Below are 25935 nucleotides of genomic sequence, written 5' to 3' on the forward strand. Positions count from 1 at the left end.
AGCAGTCCAGGAACCACGTGTCCATGCTGACCGGAGTGAGGTTGCCAACATAGAGGGTCACAATAGGGGGAAATAAAGGATGATGTTGGTTTATTTGTATTTATTTTTAAAATAATCTAAAGCTCAGGCGATCTGGCGGCTGCCCTTGCCCTGCGGCAGCTGCGGTGTGTTCTCCCGCGGCAGGAGCTCTCCTGGCGAGCACGTTTAGAAACCATATTTCAACCCCGCCCCAGGGCTTAGCTGGAGCGGTGGCGGCGACTCTCGGGCTGGTGGGGAGACTACACATCCCAGGCTGCTCGAGGGAAGGTCCCGCCCCTCCCGAGAAGCAGCCAGACAAAAGCTATAGGGGGAGGCGCGCTTACTTAGCAAGAGAAAGTGGAAGTAAGCGGGGAGGGGTGGCTGGGCGCAGGGGCGAAGCGAGGGGGGGGCTCGGAGGCGCGTTCCCCGCAGGAAGCGGCTTGCGCGCCCTGAGCCTTGGAGAGGTTGGGAGCGCTGCGCCCTAGCGCACGGGCCCCTCCCCAGCTCAGGCAGCGGGGCCCCGGGGTGGCGTCCGGTGCCGCCGCCGCTGCTGGCGGGAGGGAGAAGCCGCTCAGTCCCCGGGGCCGTCTCCGCGCCCTGGAGCCGAGCCGGTGGGCGGGGAGGGAGCCCAAGCGCGGCGCCCGGCGCAGCCTGGCCATGGTGCCCGCCTCCCGGCGGCGGCGCCCGGGGGGAGCCTAGCGGCGGCGCCCCGGCAGGCGAAGGAGAGCCCCCGGCGTGGGGCGGCAATGCGGCTGGGAGCTGCGCGCCGGTGACCGTGGTGGGGCGCGGGGAGGTGGGAAGCTTGTGGCCGGCCCTGGCGCTGCTCCGCCCGCCGCAGTGGTTTCCTGCCGGGGCTTGTACTATCCGGCTGCCTGACTCCCTGAGCCGCCTCCGCCTCGCAATGTTGCGCTGGAGCATTAATCGCTTTGTAAGTACCCCCTTCCCCCCCCCATGTTCTCTGGCTGGTGCTCGCTGTTCAGAGGCGCAGCGGGGCAGGGACCGCTTCTGGGGCGCACGCCCCCCCCCCCCCCCCAGCCCCCGGGCCCGGTGCAGTGTCGGGAAGGCACCTGGCAACATCGCAGCTCACGGGCTGATCAAGCAACCCCTTTCGCCAGTCCCCCCCAGTGAAATGAAATGAAGGCACTGGGCATTGCCCCAGATTAGGGGCTGATCGCATGTCTCCTTCTCCAGCCCCCCAAATGCGGTCCCGCCAAGGGACAGTGCATGTCCTCAGCCCAGGAGCTGATAGCCCCTCCAGATGCATCAAACTGAAGGCACGGTGCAGGATGGAAAAAACAACAAAAACCAGGTTGCTCTCCCTTCCCCCTAAATGCTGATTGTAGCCTACCAGGCTCGATGGGATTGGCAGGTGAATAATTCCTCCTGATCCTGCAGAAATAATGACCAAAATCTGGCTTTTGATTGTCTGTGCCATCTCTGTCTTTTGTTCCCTCTGTCAGAAGCAAATGGTCACCTCCAGTGGTCACTGACACTGAATACAAAGGCTTAATAAAGGGACTTTTCTGCATCTCTTTGTGGCTATGCCTGCAGGTATCATGGGGCTAATGGCAGTAGGAACCAAGGCAACTGCCTAATATGTGCATATGCTGTACATCCACTTTACAGGACAGGCAAAAGGAGCTGAAGCTGTCCGGAATGGGAAACCTGTTTTAAGCAACCTCCCCTCAAACCAGCAAAAATCGGTTTCCTGGTAGTGGAGGAATTTAAAGATCAGAGAAAATTGTACTAGGAACCTTGGAGATAATTTACATGGTCATGTAAAACAGGGACTTGCCTTTTGGAGGTGGCCCTTAGCCGATGTTCTACTGTGTGTGTCTCTGGTGGTGATCTAGGAATGTGGACGAGGATGCTGCAGGGGGGCATAGCTTTTCCTCCAGGCACATCACTGCCTGGTGTCAGGAACAAAGTTTCAGAAGCTTGCAACAGAACCTCGAGCATACCCATGCTTGCGCACAAAAGGAACAGGAGTTACATTTACATGAAATGTAAAAACAGAGTGCTGAACTCAAAAGTGAGTAAGTTTGGAGCCAGTTTGCTAGAATACAGAGTAACACTAGAGCAAATTAGCCTTTGCAAGCTGTTAGACCAGGTGGTTTTTTTGTTTTTTTTTGCAACAGCTGTTCCTTTCTGCAGAGTACAAATCCGTTATTACTTACACTCTGAAGTTGTGGGCAATTGGATTGTAATTCTTCCAGGGATGAAAAAAGGACCTGAACTGGACACTATTTAAATCTTTATGGAAGAAAATTTCTGAGTAACTAACCGTTTACAATACCTGATGTAAAGATCTGTTCAGGGTCTAGGGTGTTGTGTTTTTTTGTTTTTTACAGTTTACTTGTTACGGAAACGTTTAGAAACTATATTTAGATGAAATCCTTCCTTGAATATTGTGAATATTTGCTTATCTTTGACAGAATTTCTATTGTTTTCTTGTTTTGGAACGCTGTAAAAGCCATTTACATCTGGCTAGAAGTTCTGCGTCACTATTTCATGTTTTTCAGCATTAGATTGTCCTAGAATAACAAATAATACCAATTGAACTTTGTTATAGAGACAGTATTGTTTAAAGACTTGTACAGGAAAAAATATTAGAAATGTGTAGTTACAAAATGAAACATTTGAATGCTAAGAAATACTAAGTTAATGTTACAGTGGGATTGGCGGAGGTGCGGGGGAGCTGGGGTGTTCACATGTCTGTGTGGAAATGTGTGGCAAAGGTTCTTTGGCAAATCTGAATTCTGACCCAGTATACCCACCTCCTGTTGGAATTTATGATTTCCTTGTTTAAATTGGTATCTGATAGGGTAACATGATGTGCGCAGTGTTATGTTGTGTGGCTTGCGTGTACTTTCAGAAGCAAAGTGAGCATGTATCATAATCTCTTATTTTTTGAAGTGTATTGGGGTGACAATGTGGGGTATTACAACCCCTGCATATATGAGAGGTCTGATGTAGATTGTGCTGCCTTGTTTATATCAAAGGAGTTGATGGGGGAGAGGGCTGTTTCTGGATTGAGTATTGAGGATGACAGATGACGTGTTCATGCCAGGGGGGTTCACTGTCATTTGTACCAGCGGCTGTTTCTTGCTCAGCAGCCTTTGTGCAGCGTGTGGGAGATATGCATTTTCAACACGGGGTTGAGAGGTTGTTTCATTTTGCAAATGCAGATCGGGTTTTCTTTGTTTGCAGTATGGTGGCTCCTTGGGTCATTTTTCAGTGGTCAGTGGACCTCTGCTGAAGAGGAGAAACTGAGTGAGGCAGTTGAAGAAAAAGCTATTCTGTTTACTAGACACAGTCACAAAATGTGGACAATTTCCAGAAGAGAGGCTCTCTGGAAGTTCTCTGACCTAGTACCCAGCTGCCCTCTCTGGGCCTGATTCACCATTGTCCTGCACCTTGTCTAGCCATTTACATTGGTGTAAAGAGGATGTGAAATGCTACCAAATCAAAACAGTAATATTTTGCATTTCCTGTATGCCACTATAAATTAATACACAACGTGCAGAAAGGGCAGTGCTGAATGGTTCCTTCAGTCAAAACTGTCTACACGTACTCAGAAAGATTCTGCAAAGCTACCTCTGCAGGTGGGATGGGGACATTAAACATACAGAACCCTATTTAAAGGGCTCCGATTCACCCAAGTTTTAAAGGGGTGTTAATTTGTAGTTTCAGGATGGATGAGATTATGGGTTCAGAGTTAAGGTTGTTAGCAGGACCTGAACTGTGCATTTTTGTACTTTATAACAAGTCTTCATTACTTCATAGGAAAAAAAGTTTTAAAATAAGTGTTTCCGAGGTCATATTAAAAGCATGTCTATTTTTAAAAAAAAACAAAAAAACGCTTGTGCATTCCTAATATCTTGGTTCTTAAGACTGAAAGAATTTAATCAAATTTACACCTTTTGCACCTAACGTGTTTTACACTCGGGACTTCATTCTGCTTTGCCAATGAAACTAAATCAGTGAGTTTCGCCTTCTAATTCTTCTTCAGTTGTGCAAGGCTGCAGTGTTTGCATTGCAAATGTTAGTGCCTGTAAACAACAAAAATAAGCTGATTTCATTTGACTTAAAACAACAAAAACAATCTTTTTTTTTTTTTTGAGGTTTTTTTTTTCATGTCTTTAATTATGGATAGGGTTAGCAAAATTCGATTTTTTTTTTTTAAATAATTTTGACGGATAAGATCAACATTGGGGTTTAAATTTTCACAGTTGGGTGACATGGATTTTAAGCTTTTTTTCAGTTTTTATCAATGTATATTTTTACAGTGGTGGGAAATAAGTGTGGGTGTCAGACACTTATGTATTGACAGTAGATGCTGAGATTCAAAAAGTTAAAGCCTTATAACCGTTAAAACTCAAATTGTCAACATCATGTCAAAATATGTAAAGTAAATATCCTTAAATCAAACTCTAATAATTTCTCAAGGAGCATTTTTCTTAATGTGCCTATCTGGCAGTTTCAGTTATCATTAATGAAATTTTTTTTGTTGGTTTGTATGTGTACGGTGAAATTGACCTTCACTGACAAAAATCGAATCCTTTCAAGCCTACTTATGGTCAGAGCACACCAGTGTTCTTAAATGTATATGTTCCTCATCTGTGTCCAGATTTGGGGTCTGAATCTGAAGAGTTGTCACTACTAAGCTTTGACAGACCCTGTCTCATCTGTAAAAGCAGTTAGCTACTGATAATCCCAATAGCGTGGATATACATCTTAATTTAAAGCAGTTGTAAAGGTGCCAGCCAGTAGGTCTGGTAAGTATGTCTTGTCTCCAAATATAATGACAGGTTTCAGAGTAGCAGCCGTGTTAGTCTGTATTCGCAAAAAGAACAGGAGGACTTGTGCCACCTTAGAGACTAACAAATTTATTTGAGCATAAGCTTTCGTGATGAAGTGAGCTGTAGCTCACGAAAGCTTATGCTCAAATAAATTTGTTAGTCTCTGAGGTGCCACAAGTACTCTTTGTCTCCAAATAGTATGTTAAAGACCTTCAGTACCACTGAACCTGCTTTGAGCTTTTCATTGTGATCTCATTACTTGGGCTGAATTTTGTAATTGCTCGTTTTTCCTGTGCAGCAGTCATTGTGTGGAGTCCAGAGTCTTAGCATTATTACAGTAGACAGTTTATTTAGGAGTGTAATTTCTAGCACAGTGCAGAACTAACAGAACCGATTGGGATTATGTCGGGGTTTATATTTTTATACATGTGTATTGTGGGAGAACTGAAGAACTTCTGGAGGCCAAATTATACCTCTCAGCTATAGCTTACTTAGTTAGAAGTATAAAACTGTTCCAAAGTTGTTGCTATTGAATCACTGGACTTAATTATGTTTGAGGGAGAGTTGAGGGCTATATTTGAGGCAGTGGTTTGACTAAGGTTTTGACTGAAGCATGGTTATAACACAGCAGCTCTGAAACTAATAATGGCTAGTCAGCCTGAACACAACTCCCAACGCTCCTACAGATACTGTAGAGTCTACCAGTTCTCGACAGAAGCCTTTTCACTTCAGAACTGTAATCTCAAGCAAACACCGCAAAAGAAGAAAAGAAATCCTCATAGCTGGCCTGAATGTTCCATAAGGACTAACTAATTACGTAAAAATTCCCCTGGGGTGGGGGTGTCAAGGTTCCTCCCCCACTCTGAACTCTAGGGTACAGATGTGGGGACCTGCATGAAAAACCTCCTAAGCTTATCTTTACCAGCTTAGGTCAAAACTTCCCCAAGGTACAAAATATTACACCCGTTATCCTTGGACTGGCCGCTACCACCACCAAACTAATACTGGTTACTGGGGAAGAGCTGTTTGGACGCGTCCTTCCCCCCAAAATACTTCCCAAAACCTTGCACCCCACTTCCTGGACAAGGTTTGGTAAAAAGCCTCACCAATTTGCATAGGTGACCACAGACCCAAACCCTTGGATCTGAGAACAATGAAAAAGCATTCAGTTTTTTACAAGAAGACTTTTAATAAAAAATAGAAGTAAATAGAAATAAAGAAATCCCCCCTGTAAAATCAGGATGGTAGATATCTTACAGGGTAATTAGATTAAAAAACATAGAGAACTCCTCTAGGCAAAACCTTAAGTTACAAAAAAGATACACAGACAGAAATAGTTATTCTATTCAGCACAATTCTTTTCTCAGCCATTTAAAGAAATCATAATCTAACACATACCTAGCTAGATTACTTACTAAAAGTTCTAAGACTCCATTCCTGGTCTATCCCCGGCCAAGACGACTACAGACAGACACAGACCCTTTGTTTCTCTCCCTCCTCCCAGCTTTTGAAAGTATCTTGTCTCCTCATTGGTCATTTTGGTCAGGTGCCAGCGAGGTTACCTTTAGCTTCTTAACCCTTTACAGGTGAGAGGAGCTTTCCCCTGGCCAGGAGGGATTTCAAAGGGGTTTACCCTTCCCTTTATATTTATGACAGGGGGGGAGGGAGGGAATGCTTTGAGTTGAATTCGGCTGCTGCAGATGGGATACTTCTTCCAGAAGAAGTTTTCTTGATGTGGCCAAACAGCAAAAACGTTGAGCGAGCAGAGAAATATTCCTAGATTTGGCACAAGGCTGAGTTAAATTCAAGTCAAGGTCTGGGAGATGTATTTCAATGCATTACAGCTAGAGCCAACAGCTTTGTCTCTGCAGTTTTGAAATGTTAGTGGTGACCACCGACCGTATTTTCTATTGCACAATGAAGTTAACCCAATGTCTCAGGCACAAATATAAAATAGACTACAAAAGTGTGCACACTAGCCATTATTATTTTCAGTGCTGCTGTGTTAAGGCCACGCTTCGGTCAAAACCTTAGTCAAACCAGTGCCTCAAATATAGCCCTCAACTCTCCCTCAAACATAATTAAGTCCAGTGATTCAATAGCAACATCTTTGGAACAATTTTACACTTCTGACCAAGAGACCTGTAGCTGAGAGGTATAATTTGGCCTCCAGAAATTCTTCAATACAGGTGTATAAAAATATAAACCCCGATGTAATCCCAATTGGTTAGCTCTGCACTGTGCTGGAAATTACACTCCTAAATAAACGGGCACAATCTACTGCAATAATGCTCAGACTCTGCACTTTGCACAGGGTCTACCCCTGCATTGTCACTGGTGGCTAACTTTTACACATTTGTCGTGTTTGTAATTTTTACCAAATAAATATTGTAAAGCACTATTGAGCATTCTTTTGCCCTTCTGTGACCCAAACAAAAAAATCAGAATGTCTAGACTATTGACGACATTAAAGATTAAAAAAACCCCGACCTCCTCCTCTTCCCCCCTCCTTGTGTGCCTCCCTATGCCACCTTTAAAATACACTCCGTGCGACATCTTCCAGGGATACTGAGATTCACCATCCTTAAGGACAGACTCTAATCTCTCCGACAGAGTGAATTTTTCATGAGTGCAATGAGTTAAATTTTTATAAAACAATCTTAGCATGGTCTTGTTTTTAGTGCTTAGATTTAGGCAGTGTTAGCCGCAGCACTGGAGGATGCCTCAGGCTGCTCTGCAACCTCCAGCCTGAAATGACTGGAAGCTTCCTCTAAAGCACAAGGGGGGAAAAGAATGATTGAAAAACCTGGAATGGAATTTTCTCTGACCTGCTTGGCTTGGGGCTCAGAAACGTACAAGGTACCTACCAACTGGAAGCTAAACCTACTAGTTAGAGGCAGGTGTGAAAGATAAAGGGAGGAGAGGCCCCACCAGGGGTAGTGCCATGGTGAGGCACCAGGTGTTGGGAAGGGTCTGGAGGCTGGAGTTTCTGCCAGGAAGATGTCCCTGGGCTCTGATTGTGGGGACCTTCTCCATGTGCTGACTCAGCTTCTGGCTAGAAGGTGTGAGACAAATTTTAAAGCTCCACCACTACCCCCAGTTGCTGAAAGGATGAAGGCGCTTTCTCTATTCACTCCTGGTCTTCCCCACAGAGAAGGGGTTGAGAATGGAGACCAGCTTCCTGGCTGCTGCTTTGCTGGGCGGGGGTAGGGTGGTCTGCCACTCTGTCTCCCAGCCGTCTTTCCTTTTGGGTTATCCTACACTATGCAGCCGATGAAGTGAGCTGTAGCGCACGAAAGCTTATGCTCAAATAAATTTGTTAGTCTCTAAGGTGCCACAAGTTCTCCTTTTCTTTTTGCCTACACTATGAGTAATTCCTATATTTGCTACTGCTTTCAGTTTTGCCAACTGGTAGCAGCATGAAACTGATTCTCTTGAGTCCCAGGATTCCGACTAGCAGCAGTGCAACTGGCTGGAGTCTTGCTAGTTTACTCTGCTTGGCTAAGCAATGAGCAGCAGCAGAGACACTGGAACTGTCTGTGTAGGCTCAGGAAGGCAGCATGGCCATAAGAGTGAGAAACATTGAAAAATAAAAGCCTTGGGCTGCATTGTTCTTCTGAGGTTCTGGCTGCAGCTGCAGCCAAATGGAGTCCCTATTAAGGAGTGTGGTGGGTTGCCAGACCTAGTGTGGAGGTGCAGGGCTTCTGCCTGGGTGTGCCTCAGGGATCCCAGGAGATCTCCTAGATTTGGAGGCTGGTCCTATAGCCTATTCCTGGAGGGAGCAACATGTGGGGATCTCTGCAAAGAGATCTTCAGAGAGACTCCTCTTCCAGTGCCCCATCCTGTGGGTTCTGGAAATGTTGGTCTTTGAAGAGACTTGCACGTCATGGCAGCAGCACTGCAGAAAAATTCAGTACCACAATTAAAATGGGTGGAAGATTGTCTGACATAAGGATAAAGCTACTCTGACAGACGCTGTCACTTCTCAACTAGATGGCTTCTGCCAGAGGCTCATAAATGGCAATGAATATTAAAACCCCATTTTCACATGCATCTCACAGCTTATATATAACAAGTGTTTCTTCCCTTATCAACAATGAGATTGATTATTGAACTTGGCTCAGTTTTCTTCCTGTAGATGTATTCTTATGTAAGGTTTAAAAAGAATGGGAGGAAATTAACTACCAGTAGTGGGAGAGGGTACAATCAGAATATGTCGTTTATTTTGGAGCTGTTCCACAACTCTGCCTACATGCAAGTAGAAAATTTCAGGATTCTGATCTTCATTTCATAAATGTAAATTTAAAGTGATTTTGCTGAAGTCAATGACTTCACCTTTGTTAGTAAGATCAGAATTGGACCCAGTACATGGAGGAATCAGATGCACATAGTTGTTAATCTACTTTAAGGGATACAGCCAGCTTGAAATATAATCTGTTAAAAGGTTTCAGAGGAGCAGCCGTGTTAGTCTGTATCCGCAAAAAGAATAGGAGGACTTGTGGCACCTTAGAGACTAACCAATTTATTTGAGCATAAGCTTTTGTGAGCTACAGCTCATTTCATCGGAGTGATGAAGCTCACGAAAGCTTATGCTCAAATAAATTGGTTCGTCTCCAAGGTGCCACAAGTACTCCTTTTCTTTTTGTCCAAATCAGATGACTTAAAATGAGCTAATGCTGCACAGTGGTTAGGCTTTTTCAGCCATGTCTCCTCCGAAGTCCTATAGCAATAGCAGTGTGTTTTCCAATCAAAGATATTACCTCACTCACCTTGTGTCTCTCTATCCTGTGACCAACAGAACATATACTTAGGTCGCTGTCTGATCTAATTGTCACAGGTGTAAACGTGGGCAAATTCCTTTGGCTTGAGTGTTGTTTTGAATTTACATCCTGCAAATGAAGCTGGAATCTGGCTCCTGAAGTTTTTCTTACCCTCCTTAAGAATGTGAAAGATCTAAAAGTACGGAAGTTGGCATACACATTTTAAATCGGCTACCATTCGAATGGTGCTCGAATTAAAAAAATAAGTGGACAGTAATTTACAACCCCGTTTTATTTGGTCTTAAATTTTACTCCCCTGGACTTCTTGGGCATGTTACACTTTGCTGTAGTTGTGCTCTGAAGATTATTTCATTGTGTAATACCAAATGGATTGGTTTAGTTAAATCGCCTTCTTGGAGTTTTGTTAGTAGTTGCGAGGCTTACGTGCGGGACACTGAGCGTAGAGTTTGACCATCTTCACACCAGTGATACCATAATGTAAATCCCTTAACATCACTGGATCATCTGTGGTCTGGCTTAGTGGGAAGAACCGTCTCTGTGATTTACTTTCAAAAATTTAGGAAAGAAATTAGTGTTTAGCACTAAGATCTTCAAAGAGCCCACAGATTTCCTTCTGAGCCCGGGCTTTTATGTCCACATGTGCCTCTTTTTTATAGTTTAGATTCTTGTTGTTGTTTTTAGAGTAATATTTGTTTCAGAGTAACAGCCGTGTTAGTCTGTATTCGCAAAAAGAAAAGGAGGACTTGTGGCACCTTAGAGACTAACCAATCTAAAGCAGCAGCAAGCCCATAAAACCTATAAAACTTTCCTCTCCCCTCCCCCAACATGCTCCTCTCAGCCCCTTCTGAAAAGCCTCAGTAAATAGGCCTTGAAGCATGCCCTGAAGGTCAGTCGACTTGAGCTATTTTGGGAGAAGGCAGAAGCATAGCTCTGTTAAGTTTTCTGCTGTCTATCTCATTGTCCGCACCCAGCAATAGATTATGTTCTAACATAATGTGTTTGTTTTCTGGATGCCATAATAATGAATGTCCAGGAGTGATGCACTGGTGGTTCTCTGGTATGTTGTGTGTCTTGCTCACCTTCAGCTGTCTCTTTTTATTGCCTTCTGATACCCTGTCGTTTATTTCTTTCTTGTTCCAATTTCCTCGCCTCCTCCCCTCTCATTCCCCTCTGCTTTCTATGTGCATGTAACAGATGGGAATTTTCCTGGAACTCTGTCTGATGTGTGATTCACAGCCAGGCTGGCTTCACTTTGTCCGCACTAAGGAGTAAGCGAAGGTGGAGAGAGAGAAAATCAGGAATCTCTTTAAAAATAAAGGCAGTGGGGCACTCCAGGGTGTGCATTATTGCACCACAAGAGGACTTTTAGGGCTGCTGAAGGTAGGAGGACAGTCAGAGCACCCTAGGCATGTAATGATGGCAAGGCAGGGCAGGGCAAGCACTATTTCATTGCTTTTTGGGAATGCAGCTTTAGGGCATGGCTACATTTGCAGCTGCAGAGAGCGCTTTGAGTTAAAGCAGCCTTTGGAGAGCGCAGTAGGGAAAGCGCTGCAGTCTGTCCACACTGACCGCTTCAAGCCCACTGGCGTAGCCACATTTGCGGCACTTGGAGCGGTGCATTATGGGCAGCTATCCCAGCATGTAAGTGACTGCAACGTGCTTTTCAAATGGGGGGAGGTGGGGTGGAGTGTGACAGGGAGTGTGTTGTGTGTATGTGGGGGAGAGAGAGAACATGTCAGCATGCTGACTTGTAAGTTCAGACAGCAGCAGACCGCCCTTCTTCCCCCCCCCCACCTCTCTCTCTCACACGCAGCATTCCACAGTAATGGTTGCTTTGTCTTGGAGCAGTCAGAAACGGAGCTTTCAAAGGGTATATCCGCATTCCTGCAGCGATTCAAAAACAATGACGAGTGGCCACTTAAGGGGATTATGGGACCTTTCTGGAGGCTGATCAGAGGGCAGGAAAGCAACACCTCGTTCACACTGGTGCCGCAGCGCTCCAGCGGGCGGGCGCAGCAAAGGTTATTCCACTCCTCAAGGTGGAGACCAGCAGCGCTGTAGCTGCAGAGTCAGAGTGCTCTACGTGGGTCTGGGGCTCCTTTATTGCGCTGTACCTCGCAAGCGTAGCCACGCCCTTAGTTAATTTGAGGTGGGAGGCAAAGTAAACCTGCACTTCAGATTACAAGTGTAAGCATTCCCAGTCAGAGTATCTTAACATAAACACATGTAATTGAATAGGCCGTGATGTGGTCATTTATGGTCTGTTTGCCTTTGATTTTCAGAGGTCTTAACTTACAGTCAAGGGTTCATCTCAACTAAGCCCTGGTCTACACTACAAATGTATGATCAGTGTAACTCCATTGCTCAGGGGTGTGTAAAATCTAGACCCAGGAGTGATGCAGTTATACTGACCCAACTCCTGGTGTAGACCAGTGGCTCTCAAACTTTTTTACTGGTGATTCCTTTCACGTAAAGAAAAGGAGGACTTGTGGCACCTTAGAGACTAACAAATTTATTTGAGCATAAGTTTTCGTGAGCTACAGCTCAAATTTGTTAGTCTCTAAGGTGCTACAAGTCCTCCTTTTCTTTTTGTGGATACAGACTAACACGGCTGCTACTCTGGAACCCTTTCAAATAGCAAGCCTCTGCGTGCAACCCCCTACCACCCCCCTTATAAATTAAAAACACTTTTTTTATATTCAACACCATTATAAATTGTGGAGGCAAAGCGGGGTTAAGGGTGGAGGTTGACAGCTTGTGACCCGCCCATGTAATAACCTTGCAACCCCCTGAGTGGTCCCGACCCCCGGTTTGAGAACCCCCGGGATAGACACTCTCCTCGATGACATAGCTACTGCCTCTCAGGGAGGTGGAGTAGGGTTCCCCCAGTGGGAGAAGCTCTCCCATTGGCACAGGCAGCATCTTCCCTAAGTGCTTCAGTGGCCCACTGCAGCACTGTAAGTGTAGACAAGCCCCTTATTCTCATGCTTTGTCTTCACGCTCTCCTAATTCTCAAATAAAAACCAAACCAAAGTTCAGGTAAAAGTTTTGCAACAGCTGAACATTGCAACTTCAGACTTTGCATGTGGCAGACCTTCACCAGAGGAGAGTCCGTATCTCCCCCCCCCTTTTTTTTTTAAACTTCGCTTTAGAATTACTGCACATACCTAAAAGCAAGTAAACACTACAGGGTTTTACTTATTCCCTCTGCTGGTGTGGATTTGCATAACTCTGCACTGGGCCAAATTATGTAGTCCTTACGCAAGCAAACTGCCCTTTGACTTTGGCTCTCTTGCTGGAGTAGGGAATGTTGTATTTGGCTATAGCCACTGGTTCCCAATGGCATTTTTGTGTGTGTGAAGCCCCCTCTTCCATAGGTTTCAATCCCATCCTTCCCTCCACAACTTGTCCCATACCATGCCATGCGTGGTATGGTTATTGTCCCTTCCCCCCTGTTTATGCATTTTCTCCGTGTTCATTTTTTTTTTTTCAGTCACTGCTGTTTGAGGGGTGTGGAGAGAAGAAAAGGCATCAATTGTGTCTGTGAGGCTGGGAGAATTACGTGTTCTTGTGGCTGAGTTAGCACCACAAGAGGGACAAAGTTCTGTGTTGTTTTTCATACCTCACTCCTCACCGTAGTATCTGAGTGCTTTTCAGAAGCATGTTAAGCAACATGATTAATGTTTGTCATGTACGTATTCTCTTATCCTCTTCCCCAGGAGGTGAAGTGTGTGCAGGAGAGTGTTCTGGTTTGGATATTGTAATAATGTTGAAGTAAAAAGAAAATGGTACAGAGTTTAAGCACAGAAGTTTCTGGTTATCCGGGAATAAGGTACAGATTATCAAGGGGTGTGAAATTTGGTTTAGGAACGGGTGGCGTAAGGAATACATAATCTGCAATCTCCCCGCTTGGGGGTAAAAGTTTAATGGGTCAAAGTACAGACATTGAGATATGGGAGTATGTTGTTCATATAATGGCTATGTTCAGGTGTGGAATATAATGAGTGGATACGATGATGAGGATGGATTTACCCTCATTTGGTGGGATTTAATGTTCAGTGGGTTTATGGTTCCAGTTCATATGGTCCAATGGAAGAAGTCTCTCAGTCCCTTTCCCATAGTTGATGCACGATGTCGTACAGGCTCACACCTCCTGGTACTGTCGGTGGCTGGTGATGTGTTCGATGTAGATGTCCCTGGACCATCGGATGGCGTCCGAGACCATGAGGCGCCGCATGAGCTGTGCGTAGCATTGACCCATCCCGCAGGTCCGCAGCACACGCTTGTTGCAGGGGTCCCAAGCGCCAGGGCTCCGATGATCAGAGCGTCCACCTGCACCTCGTAGCCCTTCGCTCTCAGGGTGTCGGCCAGGGGGGCGTATTTTTCCAGCTTACGAGCTCGGGCTTCGCGGAAGGCCGGGGTCCTGTCCTCAAAGGAGACCGTGACGTCGACGAGGATGATCTTTTTCTGGGCCTCGTCGGTGACTATGACTTCAGGTCGCAACTGGCTGTCAGTACCGGGGATGGCGCGGTTCATGGCGACCTCCCCCAGGCGCGGTGTGATGGCTTCCACCAGGCGGTTCTGGATGGCGTTATGGCGAACCTGTCAGGCTCTGGAGTGGGCTACTATCATAGAATCGTAGAATATCAGGGTTGGAAGGGACCCCAGAAGGTCATCTAGTCCAACCCCCTGCTCGAAGCAGGACCAATTCCCAGTTAAATCATCCCAGCCAGGGCTATAAAGTAACACACACACACACATTGTTATACGTGTTAGCGCAGACGAGGTCAAAGAAAAGCGCTTTGCACTTAGCTTGGAAGGTGATGAGGTTTGTGGTAATTCCTTAGTTCAGCAGCCCACTGGCCCAAGCCTTCAGCCATGTATGTGCACAAGAACTGGTCCCACGCAGCCAGCTGCATTAGGAGCAGCTGCAGGGCTGGAGTCAAGCAGATAACTCTGAAGCGTATATCGGTTGGGTGGGGTAGAGCTGCAATCAAGCAGCTTTCCCCCACCCTCCCCTCTTATCTCTGTGTCTTGCCCCCTCAGGACTTGACTGACATTCCCAGGTTCGGAAACAATACCCTGGGCCGTTTAAACCCAAACTTTAACAGATCCTGGGCCAAATTGGAGGTTACAAAGTGGAATCAAGCATGTAATGTGAGCAGAATTTGGTCCACACAATCGGCAGTACTATTAACCCTTTGCATTTCAGGACTTTTATCTGCAAGCTTGCATAAATGTAGCTTCTTGTTTTTAATTTATATGCAATACTACACGCAGCACTAAATTAAAAGAACATTATTACAGTGGCAAAGTCAGAAGGTTGGGAAATGTCAGATTTAAGGCTTCCTGCTTTAATTCAGTCCCCTTGTGCATCTGCTTTCTGAGACTGTCTTTAATTACATGATCACATGCTATTGTATTGACAGCCTCATTTAGTGCACAGGTTGGACTGTGCTCGCGTAAATGAAAAACTGTTCAATATGTTGCTTTCTCATTGTTCAGTGTGTGGCCCTAGGACTTGTCTACTGCACAGTGTTCTGACCCTGCTCTGAAGGCAGAATTAATAATTTCCTATGGGCTTTTCTATGCTGCTCATGACCACATTAGTGGATTTATTTTCACAACCCCCCGGTGAGGTGAGGGGATGCTGTTATCCTCATTTTACAGAGGGGGGGGCAAGTCACAGAGAGATTAAGGGATCACTTTTACTAATTTTAGATGCCTAACTTGACATGACTAGGACCTAATTTTTCACAGTCCTTAGTTTTATATAGATTGTTATACGTTCAGAGCAGAGCTCCCCTTGAGTGGCAGCTGTGAGCTCTCCGCGCTTAAGGGTGTCAAGTTGGGCAACCAGAAACTGAGGAATATGCTGTGAAAGTAACAACCTGTCAAAAGTTTGGTTTTAGTGACGTACTTGTCTAGCATCACCTAGGAACTCTGGGTCAGAGGTAGGGATAGAATCAGATTCTCCAGAGTAGCGTTCAGCTACTTCCTGCATTCCCTGCCTTGTTTATTACACATCTTCCAATTTCTGCAGCAAATGAGGCAGGGATCCTCGAGAAAACCATTTCTTTTACTATACATTCCTAATTCATTTTGAGAGCAGGTCTGTCCTGTGTATTAAATGAGGCAGGAGTCTGTGGAAAAAATATTATGTGATCACGTAATTCAAGATTGTACCATAGTGCATACGCACAAGGAGTCTGAATTAAGGTTGCACGGGCAACCTTAATTTGGCATATCCTAATTTCTGAGTGCTTGACTTTGCAACCTTAATAATGTTCTTTTAATGTAGTCTTTTGGGTAATTCCCTAGGGATTTTTTTTTTAAAAATAAGCAAGCTGAAAAAACAGAAATTCTGTCATGTGACATCATATTGACTTCCGTATAGGACATCCGCAGGGTTGTAACCTTTAGATCCACCACCTAGACCCCTGCCACTTGAGCTGATGGAGTAACTGATAGCTGTAGTTGGTTGTCCTCTTCTGTGTGGATGAACACTACAATGGGATGTAACGTGTTTTGCTAGTGGGTTTCACGGGTATTTGCTGACAGCAGAGGAATGGTGAGACTCTGGAATCTTGGGTTCCATCCTGGGCTTTGGAGGTGTGTTCTAGTGGGCACAGACTCTCTTCTTCTGATTTCCCCCAGGCTTGACCCCCTTCTGCCCTGTCCCCACTAACTCATCCCTGTCCCTGTTCTGTCTCTTTCTCATCCCTGGCTCCCCTCACTGTCCCATTCTCCTTGCCTAGCCAATCACCGCTCATCAGGTTTCTCACTTTCGCCCCAGTCTTCTTGCTCAACCACTCCACGACTCATCAGGTTGTCTGTCCACTCCTTTCCATCTCCCCAGTCTGGCTCTTGCTCACTCTGTATTTCAGTTGGATGGCTTACTCCTCCACGCTGCCTGGGTGCCAGCAGAGAGGTCATTGAGAGTACTGGAAAGACAGGACCCCAATTCATGTGCATGGCCCCACCCTGGCTGGGAGTGTTACAGGGAAGGTCCTTTTGTACGTCTGTAGGTGTGTGCTGGGGCATGCTCCGTCACCCTGTGGGGATTGTACATGTGCAGTCTGATCAGCCTCAGGGGTTTTGAGGTGCGGGTACATGATCCAGGGCATGTGGCGATTTCAGCTGCTAAATTCTAAGAAGTTGCAAACTACATTTCCCCTCCTCCCCCCCAACCGCTTTTCCCACCTCCTCCAAATGAGACGATTATATGTTGGCTAAATTTCAATGGATCCTTCTAGGACAGCAAAAGGCACATCCTTGGCATAAAAACAACAAGGAGTCCGGTGGCACCTTAAAGACTAACAGATTTATTTGAGCATAAGCTTTCGTGGGTAAAAACCCGACTTCTTCAGATGCTACCCCCTGATATTTGTCATCCTTGGCATAAAGACTGTCTTCCTACCAGATTTTAAATATATGCTCCGAAGCATGGGGGGAAACCCTATGCTACTGGAAGGCACCTTTTCTTTTAACATTGCAAAACAGCCTGTTTTTCCTTAGCCTGATTATTTATTTAAATCAAAACCTGTTTTTCATTGTGGATCATCTGAAAAGTATGCGTTTTGCATTCCAAGGTCTGGGGTGGGGGGACAAGGGAACGGTTTCTTGCCTGGCAGGTTTTGCAAGTGGCTTAATCCGGTGAAAGAAATATAACATTCTTCAGGGCCTTCTGCCCCCCTCCGCTGGGAGGCGTGGAGAGGAACAAGAAAGGAAAGGAGCAGAAAGGGGTTGTGGTAACAGGCGCATGGTGAGCGTATAGAGAGGTGGCACACTGGGGACCTGCCCAGAGAACCAGTGGGAGCATGACTCTGCCATGGGGATGGGTCAGGGCTAGTGCAGGGACTGGGCCTCCAAGGCTGTTCAATCCTGCCACTCCTTTTAGGCAGGTGAGTGAAGGATTTCAAAGTAGGAAGGAAGTTGCTCCTTTAGTGAAGAGGTTGATGACAATCTATCTGCCACTAGGGGATTGTGTGTGTGTGTGTACACCCATACATGTAGACCTATCTCCATGGCACTCCCTCCCTCCACTGCTACGTGTCTGGTTTAAGAACACGGTGAGAAGTATCTGATGTAGGAATCGTTGCAGCCAAGTATATGGTGTGCCTGCAGAAATATGGGGCTCCTGTTTCTCGTGCTCAGGCAAGTTTCCCAGTGCTGAATGTTTTTAAGCCATCGATTGGCCAATGATGAATGAATACTGACCTTGAGGCTGTAACGTTTATACCCTTTGACTATGTTAGGACAGGCATTAGAGGTGCTAAGTTACAGTAGCAGTTTTGCATCATCTTCATGTTTATCACAAAGACTTGAGAGGAGTCTTGAAAAACAATAAAACTGAAGAGCTAGTTTGCTGGTGTCTATTTATTTCTCCTTCCCTCCCTTAGGGTTCTTGAGGATCAGTCTACAGCAGGGGTTTTCAACCTTTTTCTTCCTGAACCCCTTCCTCTCCCACCCCCAACGTGTTATAAAAACTCCATGGCTGACTTGTGGCACAACAATAGGTTTTCTGCATATAAAAGCCAGGCCCGGCGTTGGGGGGTAGCAAGCAGGGCAATTGCCTGGGGCCCCACGCCATGGGGGCCCGCAAAGCTAAAGGCTTTGGCTTCAGCCCCAGGAGGCAGGGCTTGGGGCCCCGGACTTCAGCCCTGAGTGGCGGGGCTATGGCTTTCTTCCTGGGCCCAGTGAGTCTAATACTGGTCCTGCTTGCGGCCCCCAGGCTGTGCCACTAACAGGCGTGCAGTGTAGCCAAAAAAACCCGTCCACCTCCAACGAGCGGTTTTCGTTTTGTCGGCAGGAGAGCGCTCCTGCCAACAAAGTGCTGTTCATACCTGCACTTTTCATGGACAAAACATTTGTCTTTTGGGGTTGGTTGGTTGGTTGGTTTGTTTTTTAACAACTCTGAATGACAGATGTTTTGTCATTCAGTTGTCAGTGTGGACAAAGCCTTAGAAGAGACCACCGGGGCAGTAATATAAATGTATGGTGTTTTCCTGGTATGGCCAGGTGTAGATGTTTGCAGCTAGATCTTTATAAAATAAGGTGCATACGCAATGTAATGCCTTCTTTGGTGTTTGAAATTGCTGTACTTTTTGCATGCAGTTGGTATTCGAATGTGCAAATACCAAGGGCACCCAGGCCTTGCTTTATTAACTTCTCCACTTCTGTTTGTTATAACCTGCACATGCAGATCCAGTTGCAGGATTGGGGCTTTTGCATTCTTTGAAGATTAGTTTGTACATTTATTTATTTATTTCAAATTTAAAAGTGTGCTTTAGTGTGCTTTCTCTGCTTGTATCTGGGTTGTATTAAACCCCAACATAACTAACATGACTGGCATAAGGGGCACTGGATCTGATAAAACATAGGAATCCTACATAATTTAGTTTTCTCTTACAGAGTGATGTTGGATTCTATGATATTACTGCTGATGAAACCTGGGTTTGTTTGCACCAGTAAGATCTCATTCTAATTAAGTAACAACACTAAGATCTCATCCAGTCCTTGTTAATGCATTCAGATCAGCTTGTAGTTTCTGGATCCATTCCCAGTACAATATAAGAAATCCAGATGCATTAGGAAGGATTAGATTGTAATGTAACTCTGGGAAACCTAGGTGTTAAGACCGCACTGGGACTAAATCTGCTTCTGACAAACTGGCTTAGTAAAGATTTGTAGCTCTGGCTTTGTTTAAGGTGACCTGCAGAAAGAAAAGATAACATTAGCAATGTATTTTACAAAACATCTTTCCTATATTGTATTAAATACTTTCTTACCATTATAGTGACTTAATAGCTTTAAAAACATTTTGGTTTACCTTAAAATGATAATGAGTAGTTTGGCAACAGTCGGATAAATTCTGCTGTTGTACCTGTGTGATTCTCTTTGATTCCAGTGGGCTGCCTAGGAGTAATTATGAACAGAATTTGATGATGTATTTTTAATCTTGTATCTAGAGTTGTGGGAGATACCACTAACTTCCCAAAGCCAATTCATTCAGTTTTTAAAGTATTTTGAAATACTTTTGGTATAAAAGATGGTATACAAAATCAAAACCCACTGTTCGCACATAAATATGCCTAAAACTATCAGTTGGTGTGTAGGAGGATCTAAATACGGTGCATGCTGCCTTATGTTTTTGAATCTACAAAAGCTTCACAACTATTAAAATGATCTGAAGAGCAGTTCTAATTTGAAAATGACTGCAAAAATTAGTGTGTGTCCCTGTGACTCCTGGTCATGCTTGCTATGTGCAAACAAAGGTGGTATTTTATACCTGCTAGTTCAGGAAACTATGTGACCTGAAAGTCAAGGTGTGTTCTTTCTGACTTGTGCAACACCACTAGAGAGATTCTGTCCTGTTTCTGCTTTCCAATGAAGTGAGCTGTAGCTCACGAAAGCTTATGCTCATATAAATTGGTTAGTCTCTAAGGTGCCACAAGTCCTCCTTTTCTTTTTGCGAATACAGACTAACAGGGCTGTTACTCTGAAACTTTGCAAATTTAGTGGCTTCAGATTACAGAGTAACCAAACACATAATTTGGGCCTATAGTCAGAATTTTGTTTCACAAATCACTTCTTATTGTAGTGCTTGGACAGTGAAAAGGGTAGATACAGATATAATGTGGGGAAAAGAACAAAGGACACAGCTAAAGCTCTTGCTTATAGTGTTACTGGTTTTGCATTTCGGCTGGGAGTGGTTTTGAGGGTTTCTGTTCTACAAACACTGTATTGGTGTCAGCTCCGAGTTTGATCTGCACTTTGAGTGGAAATGTTTGTAGGCTTGCACTTTAAAAAATGTGTGTAAGCAACTTGCTAAGAGCTGTTAATGTTGTACTGTGGCTAACCTTTTAAAACTAGTTTGACTTTTCCAAATAGGAAATAGTGAATCAATGACAACGATGCAGTTCACGAAGACTAAATTAGAAAGGCTTAACTTCTTAAAGAGGACAAAATGAATTATGCATAGTTGCCGTTTGTGAGTGTAATATGCTAGCTATTCTTGTAGGAGGAGCTGCCTGTTACTGAATCAAAAACATTAAACTGCAGCCCAGAGGTTAAACTGTCCAAATGGATCAGTTATATTTGTGGATTTTTAAGAATGCTAGTAGCTTCAGTAAATAACTCTGCCTCATCTTTGGGCAAAAGTCCTATTTTTGTCAATGGGAGTGTGTGTGAGAAACAAGGGTACAATTTGTTCTACCAACTACCGTTGCAGCATAAAGGTTTGGTCCTGCAGGCTGATTTGGTGCAAGTATTACTTAAACAAGCCTTCCTGTTGGTAACAGTGGCGACTATTGCATGAACACAAGCTTGTAGAATTGGACCCAAATTGTGTAACTAATTTGCATCCCACTAAAACAAAGGCCACTATGGGAAGAGAACCTTTCTAAAGGCGTTTGTGTTTACTGGTCTCTCTCTTTGCTTCCTGACTCTTGCAGTGACTGTGTTCAGATGTCTAACTGCATGATGGTAATATTGTTGCCATGTGCTCTTGCAGTTCACATTCTTTCCTTGTACTGTGGCATGAGAAATAAAAATCAACAAAGCATATCTTTAGGGAACTTAATAGTAGACAGGTTAATAAGTCCAGGGTTCTCTTTGTTACTTTTGGACAGCAAAACTAGAAATTTGGTTGTCAGAAGTAACAAAAGTAAGTTTGGCTGGGCACTGATTATACTGTGTCTGCTGTTTTGGTTTAAGAAAAAACAATACAGTGCTGAGAAATGATACAGAAAATAACCATTTTATAAATAATAATCTAAAAATATTTTTGATTATCGTGCTTATATAAAGGCTCTCTGCAGTGTTAGGACAAGGCTATGTTATTCCTTGCTTGTTAGGCCAAGCAGTGATGTTACATCTCAGAGTTGTACCTCTTGGGTTAAATTTTACTTTTCATTACAATTCCACTGATGTCAAAGTGTTACTTTAATTGCCTAGTATTCCACTGTGAACTTCCACTCAGTAGCAGGCAAACTCTAACAAGTTTTGTAAAGCCAAGTTGAAAATTCACTATTGCTATTCTAGACATAGTTTGCTTTGTTGAGCAGACCATTCATTGTTGTTTGGTTTTTTTTTTTTTTCCTTCGCCTCTCCTCCCTCCAAGTGACCGTGTCAATGTTCATTTAGGTGAATGTGTTGAAATTAGACCCTGTGTCCAGAGGTTTGTCCCATTTGAATTATCTGAAAATTTAGCTCATTTTCAGTACTTCCAGAAAGATTGTTTCCCTAAACAAAACTGAATTGATGGAAATGGAACTTTCCAGTTACCAATGAAATGTTCCAGTAATTTCAGATCTTACTAGAAGGGAAGTCTGGTGTCAAGAAACTTCTGTCTTATGAATTGTGGGCCAAGAAACGCCTAGATTTCCTCGCCAGAAAGATAAGCTTCAGCAAAGCTCGTGGGAGTGTATGGAGGAAGCTGACTGTGCCATATGGATTGATTCCTCTGGTATATCTCATCAGGTAACCAGTGTCATGGTAGATGGTTTGGCCACTTCTTTTCTGAGAGGTTTCCTGACCCTTGCTCTCCTTACAGGGGAGCACATAAGACGAGAAATACCCTTGCTTTTGCTGCAGTGAAAGAAGCTCTTAGGACTGTATAGTACTGAGGCCAGTTGGTGGCAGAGGGGTGGTAATTTTCATGTCCAAAGCATTTACACATGGGAATAGTGCCGTGTGCCTAGATTGGAAGCAGCCACTAGGTTATTGCCTTTAGACTGAGGCTAACACAGTCTTTAGGCTTCCTGTGGGTGACTTTATTTTCCTCTTTGGTGCAGTCTCTGCTCTTCGGCAGCTGCTTTTCTTCAGTTTGGTGGCTTTGTCAGTTTCTGGTGAGGCAGATGAGGTCATGTGTCTTCTCTTGGGCATGGCTTACAGCTGCCTTAGCCAGCCTGATAGGAACCGGAGCCAAAAGGATTTCCTGAGGATAAACAACGGGAGGTAGAGTGCAAAATTCCTCTCTTCTGACTGAGCTACTTACAGTGTGATATTGCCCTGATACAATTGCTGATCACTAATATATTTGTGGCATAGATTCAGGACACTTCGGTAGGTCACTGCATGAGAACCCCAGTGAAACCCGTTGAGAACCAACTGGGGAAGGCGATTGATGGATGAGAGTAACTCTCTCTCTGAGGCTCACAGAAGGAAGAGGTAGGAAAACCACTGCCTTAAATTATTGCCAGGAAAACCACTGCCTTAAATTATTGCTGGGGAAATGGGATGACTGGTGGATGTTTGCTCTGTCACTGGAAGCTGAAGGCTTCCTGTCTGAACTGAAAGAGGTCATGTCCACCTGACAGATGTGAAGAATTGAGGTGTCCCCTGAAACCTAGACACTTCCCCACACTATCTAAAAAAAGAGATAAAATAAATCTTCAGAAGGAACTAGGAGACCTGTTTTTGAGAAGAAAAGCCCTGCGTCCTGGGAATAGTAGGATCGTTGAGGGGATGGGAGAACATCTGCCACTAGGTTTAGGGAGTCTGTCTTGCACCAGCGTCCCAGACATGAAGCTATGTATCGTGGCGGAGGAGATTCCATGACGTACACAAGTGAAGTTAAACCCAGCGTGAGCAAAGTTAGTCATAGCCACGTTTTGGGCCAGTAATACAAATACTGGCCTCCACAGTCAGCTACTGCTGTTGCCATAAACCTGCACCAAGCATCTCTAAATCGACTCCTATAAAATAGCTCTTGCTGTACGTACAGAGGACTTTCTGGATCCTCAATGTATAGAAGTAATGAGCCAGTGGAAGAGAGCTGGGAGACTTGGATAATTTCCCTAGGCTTCCACAGGCTTATTGCATGAATTTCAGCAAGTTACTTAGGCCAACTGCCACTGACAGCCTGGCCACCAGGTGGCTGAAGGACTGGCTAGAACAACATGAATGATGTGTTGGGATCGGCACTGTCTCTGTGAGGGCTGATGGACCAATCTATCAAAGTGACTTAGGCCGACCTTTTCAAATACGTCTTAATTTGGGGTTCCCAACTTTTGAGATACCCAGGGCTGATACTGAGCACAGACAACTTGTGTGGCCTGCAGCTAGAGTTTTGGGGGCTCAGCACCTCTGAAAACTGGTTTTCACATATGTACGTGTAAATAGACATAGCTATCTTAGAATGCTGTAATTTCGGACTGACTGAGCAGTGAGGGTTCCTGGGAGGTGTGTGCATGTGTGGGGGTGGAAATGGAGAGAGGGGTGGCTGGTATCTTGTAACAGGCTGGGTTTCCCCTTCTGCTCTTTTCACTGGGCTTTGTACTGAAACTGCCTTGAAGGTTGAGACCAGCTGTGTAAAATAAAATGCTTTGCATAGCAGCTAATAGATAAGAAACTTTGGTTGCTTAACAGGGGAAATAAATGGACTATGACAAATTCGGGGCTGGGGTAGGCAGGCACAAAATACGTGGTCTCCGATAAGTGCCGACTTTGGCTGTGGAAAATTATGAAAAAAGAGTCCGTGTTTGGGGCTGAAGGGGTAGAAATGTTGTGGTTGGTGAACTAGAATGACTTTAACTAACAAGTCCATGTTTTCTGGGATGTATTTTTTTGTTTTTTTTTTCAAGCAAGAAATTAATTGCTTAAGTGCTGATTCCCTAGATCACCCTAGCCTGCTTTGGTTAATGAAGTGAGCCATGTGTTACTGCAACTATTGAAGTGTAGTACCATAATCATGCTCATTTCTCAGTTCATTCATCCCAATTTGCGCTTGCACGGGGACTTTCCCAGTCTCACAGCCCAAGGGTGAAAAGCGTCTCTTTTGTGTGTGGTGTTTTTGCAGTAAACTGAAACTTGGAACTAAATATAGCAGGGCTTGACCTGATTCTGCTTGCACTTACATGGGTGTAAATTGGGCGTGAGTCCACTGAAGCCATGGGATTGGCGCTGTTGGAGAACAGCCGTGAGGTCAGACTCGGGCCTCCTTTTCACAGACTGAAAATGCTAATGAAATAAGATAATAAAATAGCGAACTTTTGAAGCCAGCTATCTCTTCTCTTTCCCAGAAGGCAGCTGATTTGAAGCTGTAATAAAAAAACAAAACGTAACTTATGTACACCGTAGATGTAGAAACTCTACACCAATATTCCACATGAGGATGGACTACAAGCTGTCAGGAACAGTATCCCTGATGAGGCCACAGCACACCTGGTGTCTGAGCTTTGTGACTTTGTCCTCACCCACAACCATTTCAGATTTGGGGACAACTTATACCTGCAAGACAGAGGCACTGCTATGGGTACCCGCATGGCCCCACAATATGCAAACGTTTTTATGGCTGACTTAGAACAACACTTCCTCAGCTCTCATCCCCTAGCGCCCCTCCTCTGCTTGCTCTACATTGATGACATCTTCTTCATATGGACCCATGGGAAGGAGACCCTTGAAGAATTCCACCTGGATTTCAACAATTTCCACCCCACCATCAGCCTCAGCCTGGACCAGTCCACACAGGAGATCCACTTCCTGGACACTACAGTGGAAATAAGTGATGGTCACATAAACACCACCCTATATTAGAAACCTACTGACCACTATACTTCCCTACCATGCCACCAGCTTTCATCCAGACCACATCACATGATCCATTGTCTACAGCCAAGCTCTAAGATACAACCGCATTTGCTCTAGTCCCTCAGACAGAGACAAACACCAGCAAGATCTTTATCAAGCATTCTTAAAACTACAATACCCACCTGAGGAAGTGAGGAAACAGATTAACAGAGTGAGACGGGTACCCAGAAGTCACCTATTACAGGACAGGCCCAACAAGGAAAATAACACAACACCACTGGCCATCATCAGCGATCTACAGCCTATCCTGGAAAACGATCCCTCACTCTCACAGACCTTGGGAGGCAGGCCAGTCCTCGCTTACAGACAGCCCCCCAACCTGAAGCAAATACTCACCAGCAACTACACACCACATCACAGAAACACTAACCCAGGAACCAATCCCTGTAACAAACCTTGTTGCCTACTCTGTCCCCATATCTACTCTAGTGACACCATTGGAGGACCCAACTCCATGAGCCACACCATCAGGGACTCAGTCACCTGCACATCTACTAACGTTATGTATGCCCTCATGTGCCAGCAGTGCCCCTCTTCCATGTACATTGGCCAAACCGGACAATCTCTACGTAAAAGAATAAATGGACACAAATTGGACATCAGGAATGGTAACATACAAAAGCCAGTAGGAGAACAATTCAATTTCCCTGGACATTATATAACCGATTTAAAAGTAGCCATCCTTCAGCAAAAAAAACTTCAAAAACAGACTTCCAAGAGACACTGCAGAACTAAAATTC

At 44.7% G+C, this 25935-nt stretch overlaps 1 protein-coding gene across 9 annotated transcripts in view; it reads left to right on the forward strand.

Annotated features, from left to right (window-relative positions):
* The first annotated feature begins 363 nt into the window (after positions 1 to 363).
* ATP11C (ATPase phospholipid transporting 11C (ATP11C blood group)) overlaps positions 364 to 25935 on the forward strand; it is a 122027-nt gene continuing 96455 nt past the window's right edge. For 2 of the 9 annotated variants that reach the window (XM_073358408.2, XM_073358416.2), the window contains exon 1: positions 1493 to 2050. In XM_073358408.2, coding sequence (XP_073214509.1) covers positions 1874 to 2050 — 177 coding nt within the window. In that variant the 5' untranslated portion in view covers positions 1493 to 1873. Of the gene's footprint in view, positions 947 to 1491; positions 2051 to 25935 lie in introns of those variants that run through there. The other 7 variants (XM_073358409.2, XM_073358410.2, XM_073358413.2 and 4 more) reach the window with 6 other exon arrangements.

Source organism: Lepidochelys kempii, chromosome 9 (genome assembly GCF_965140285.1).
Source record: "Lepidochelys kempii isolate rLepKem1 chromosome 9, rLepKem1.hap1, whole genome shotgun sequence".
NCBI lineage: Eukaryota > Metazoa > Chordata > Testudines > Cheloniidae > Lepidochelys > Lepidochelys kempii.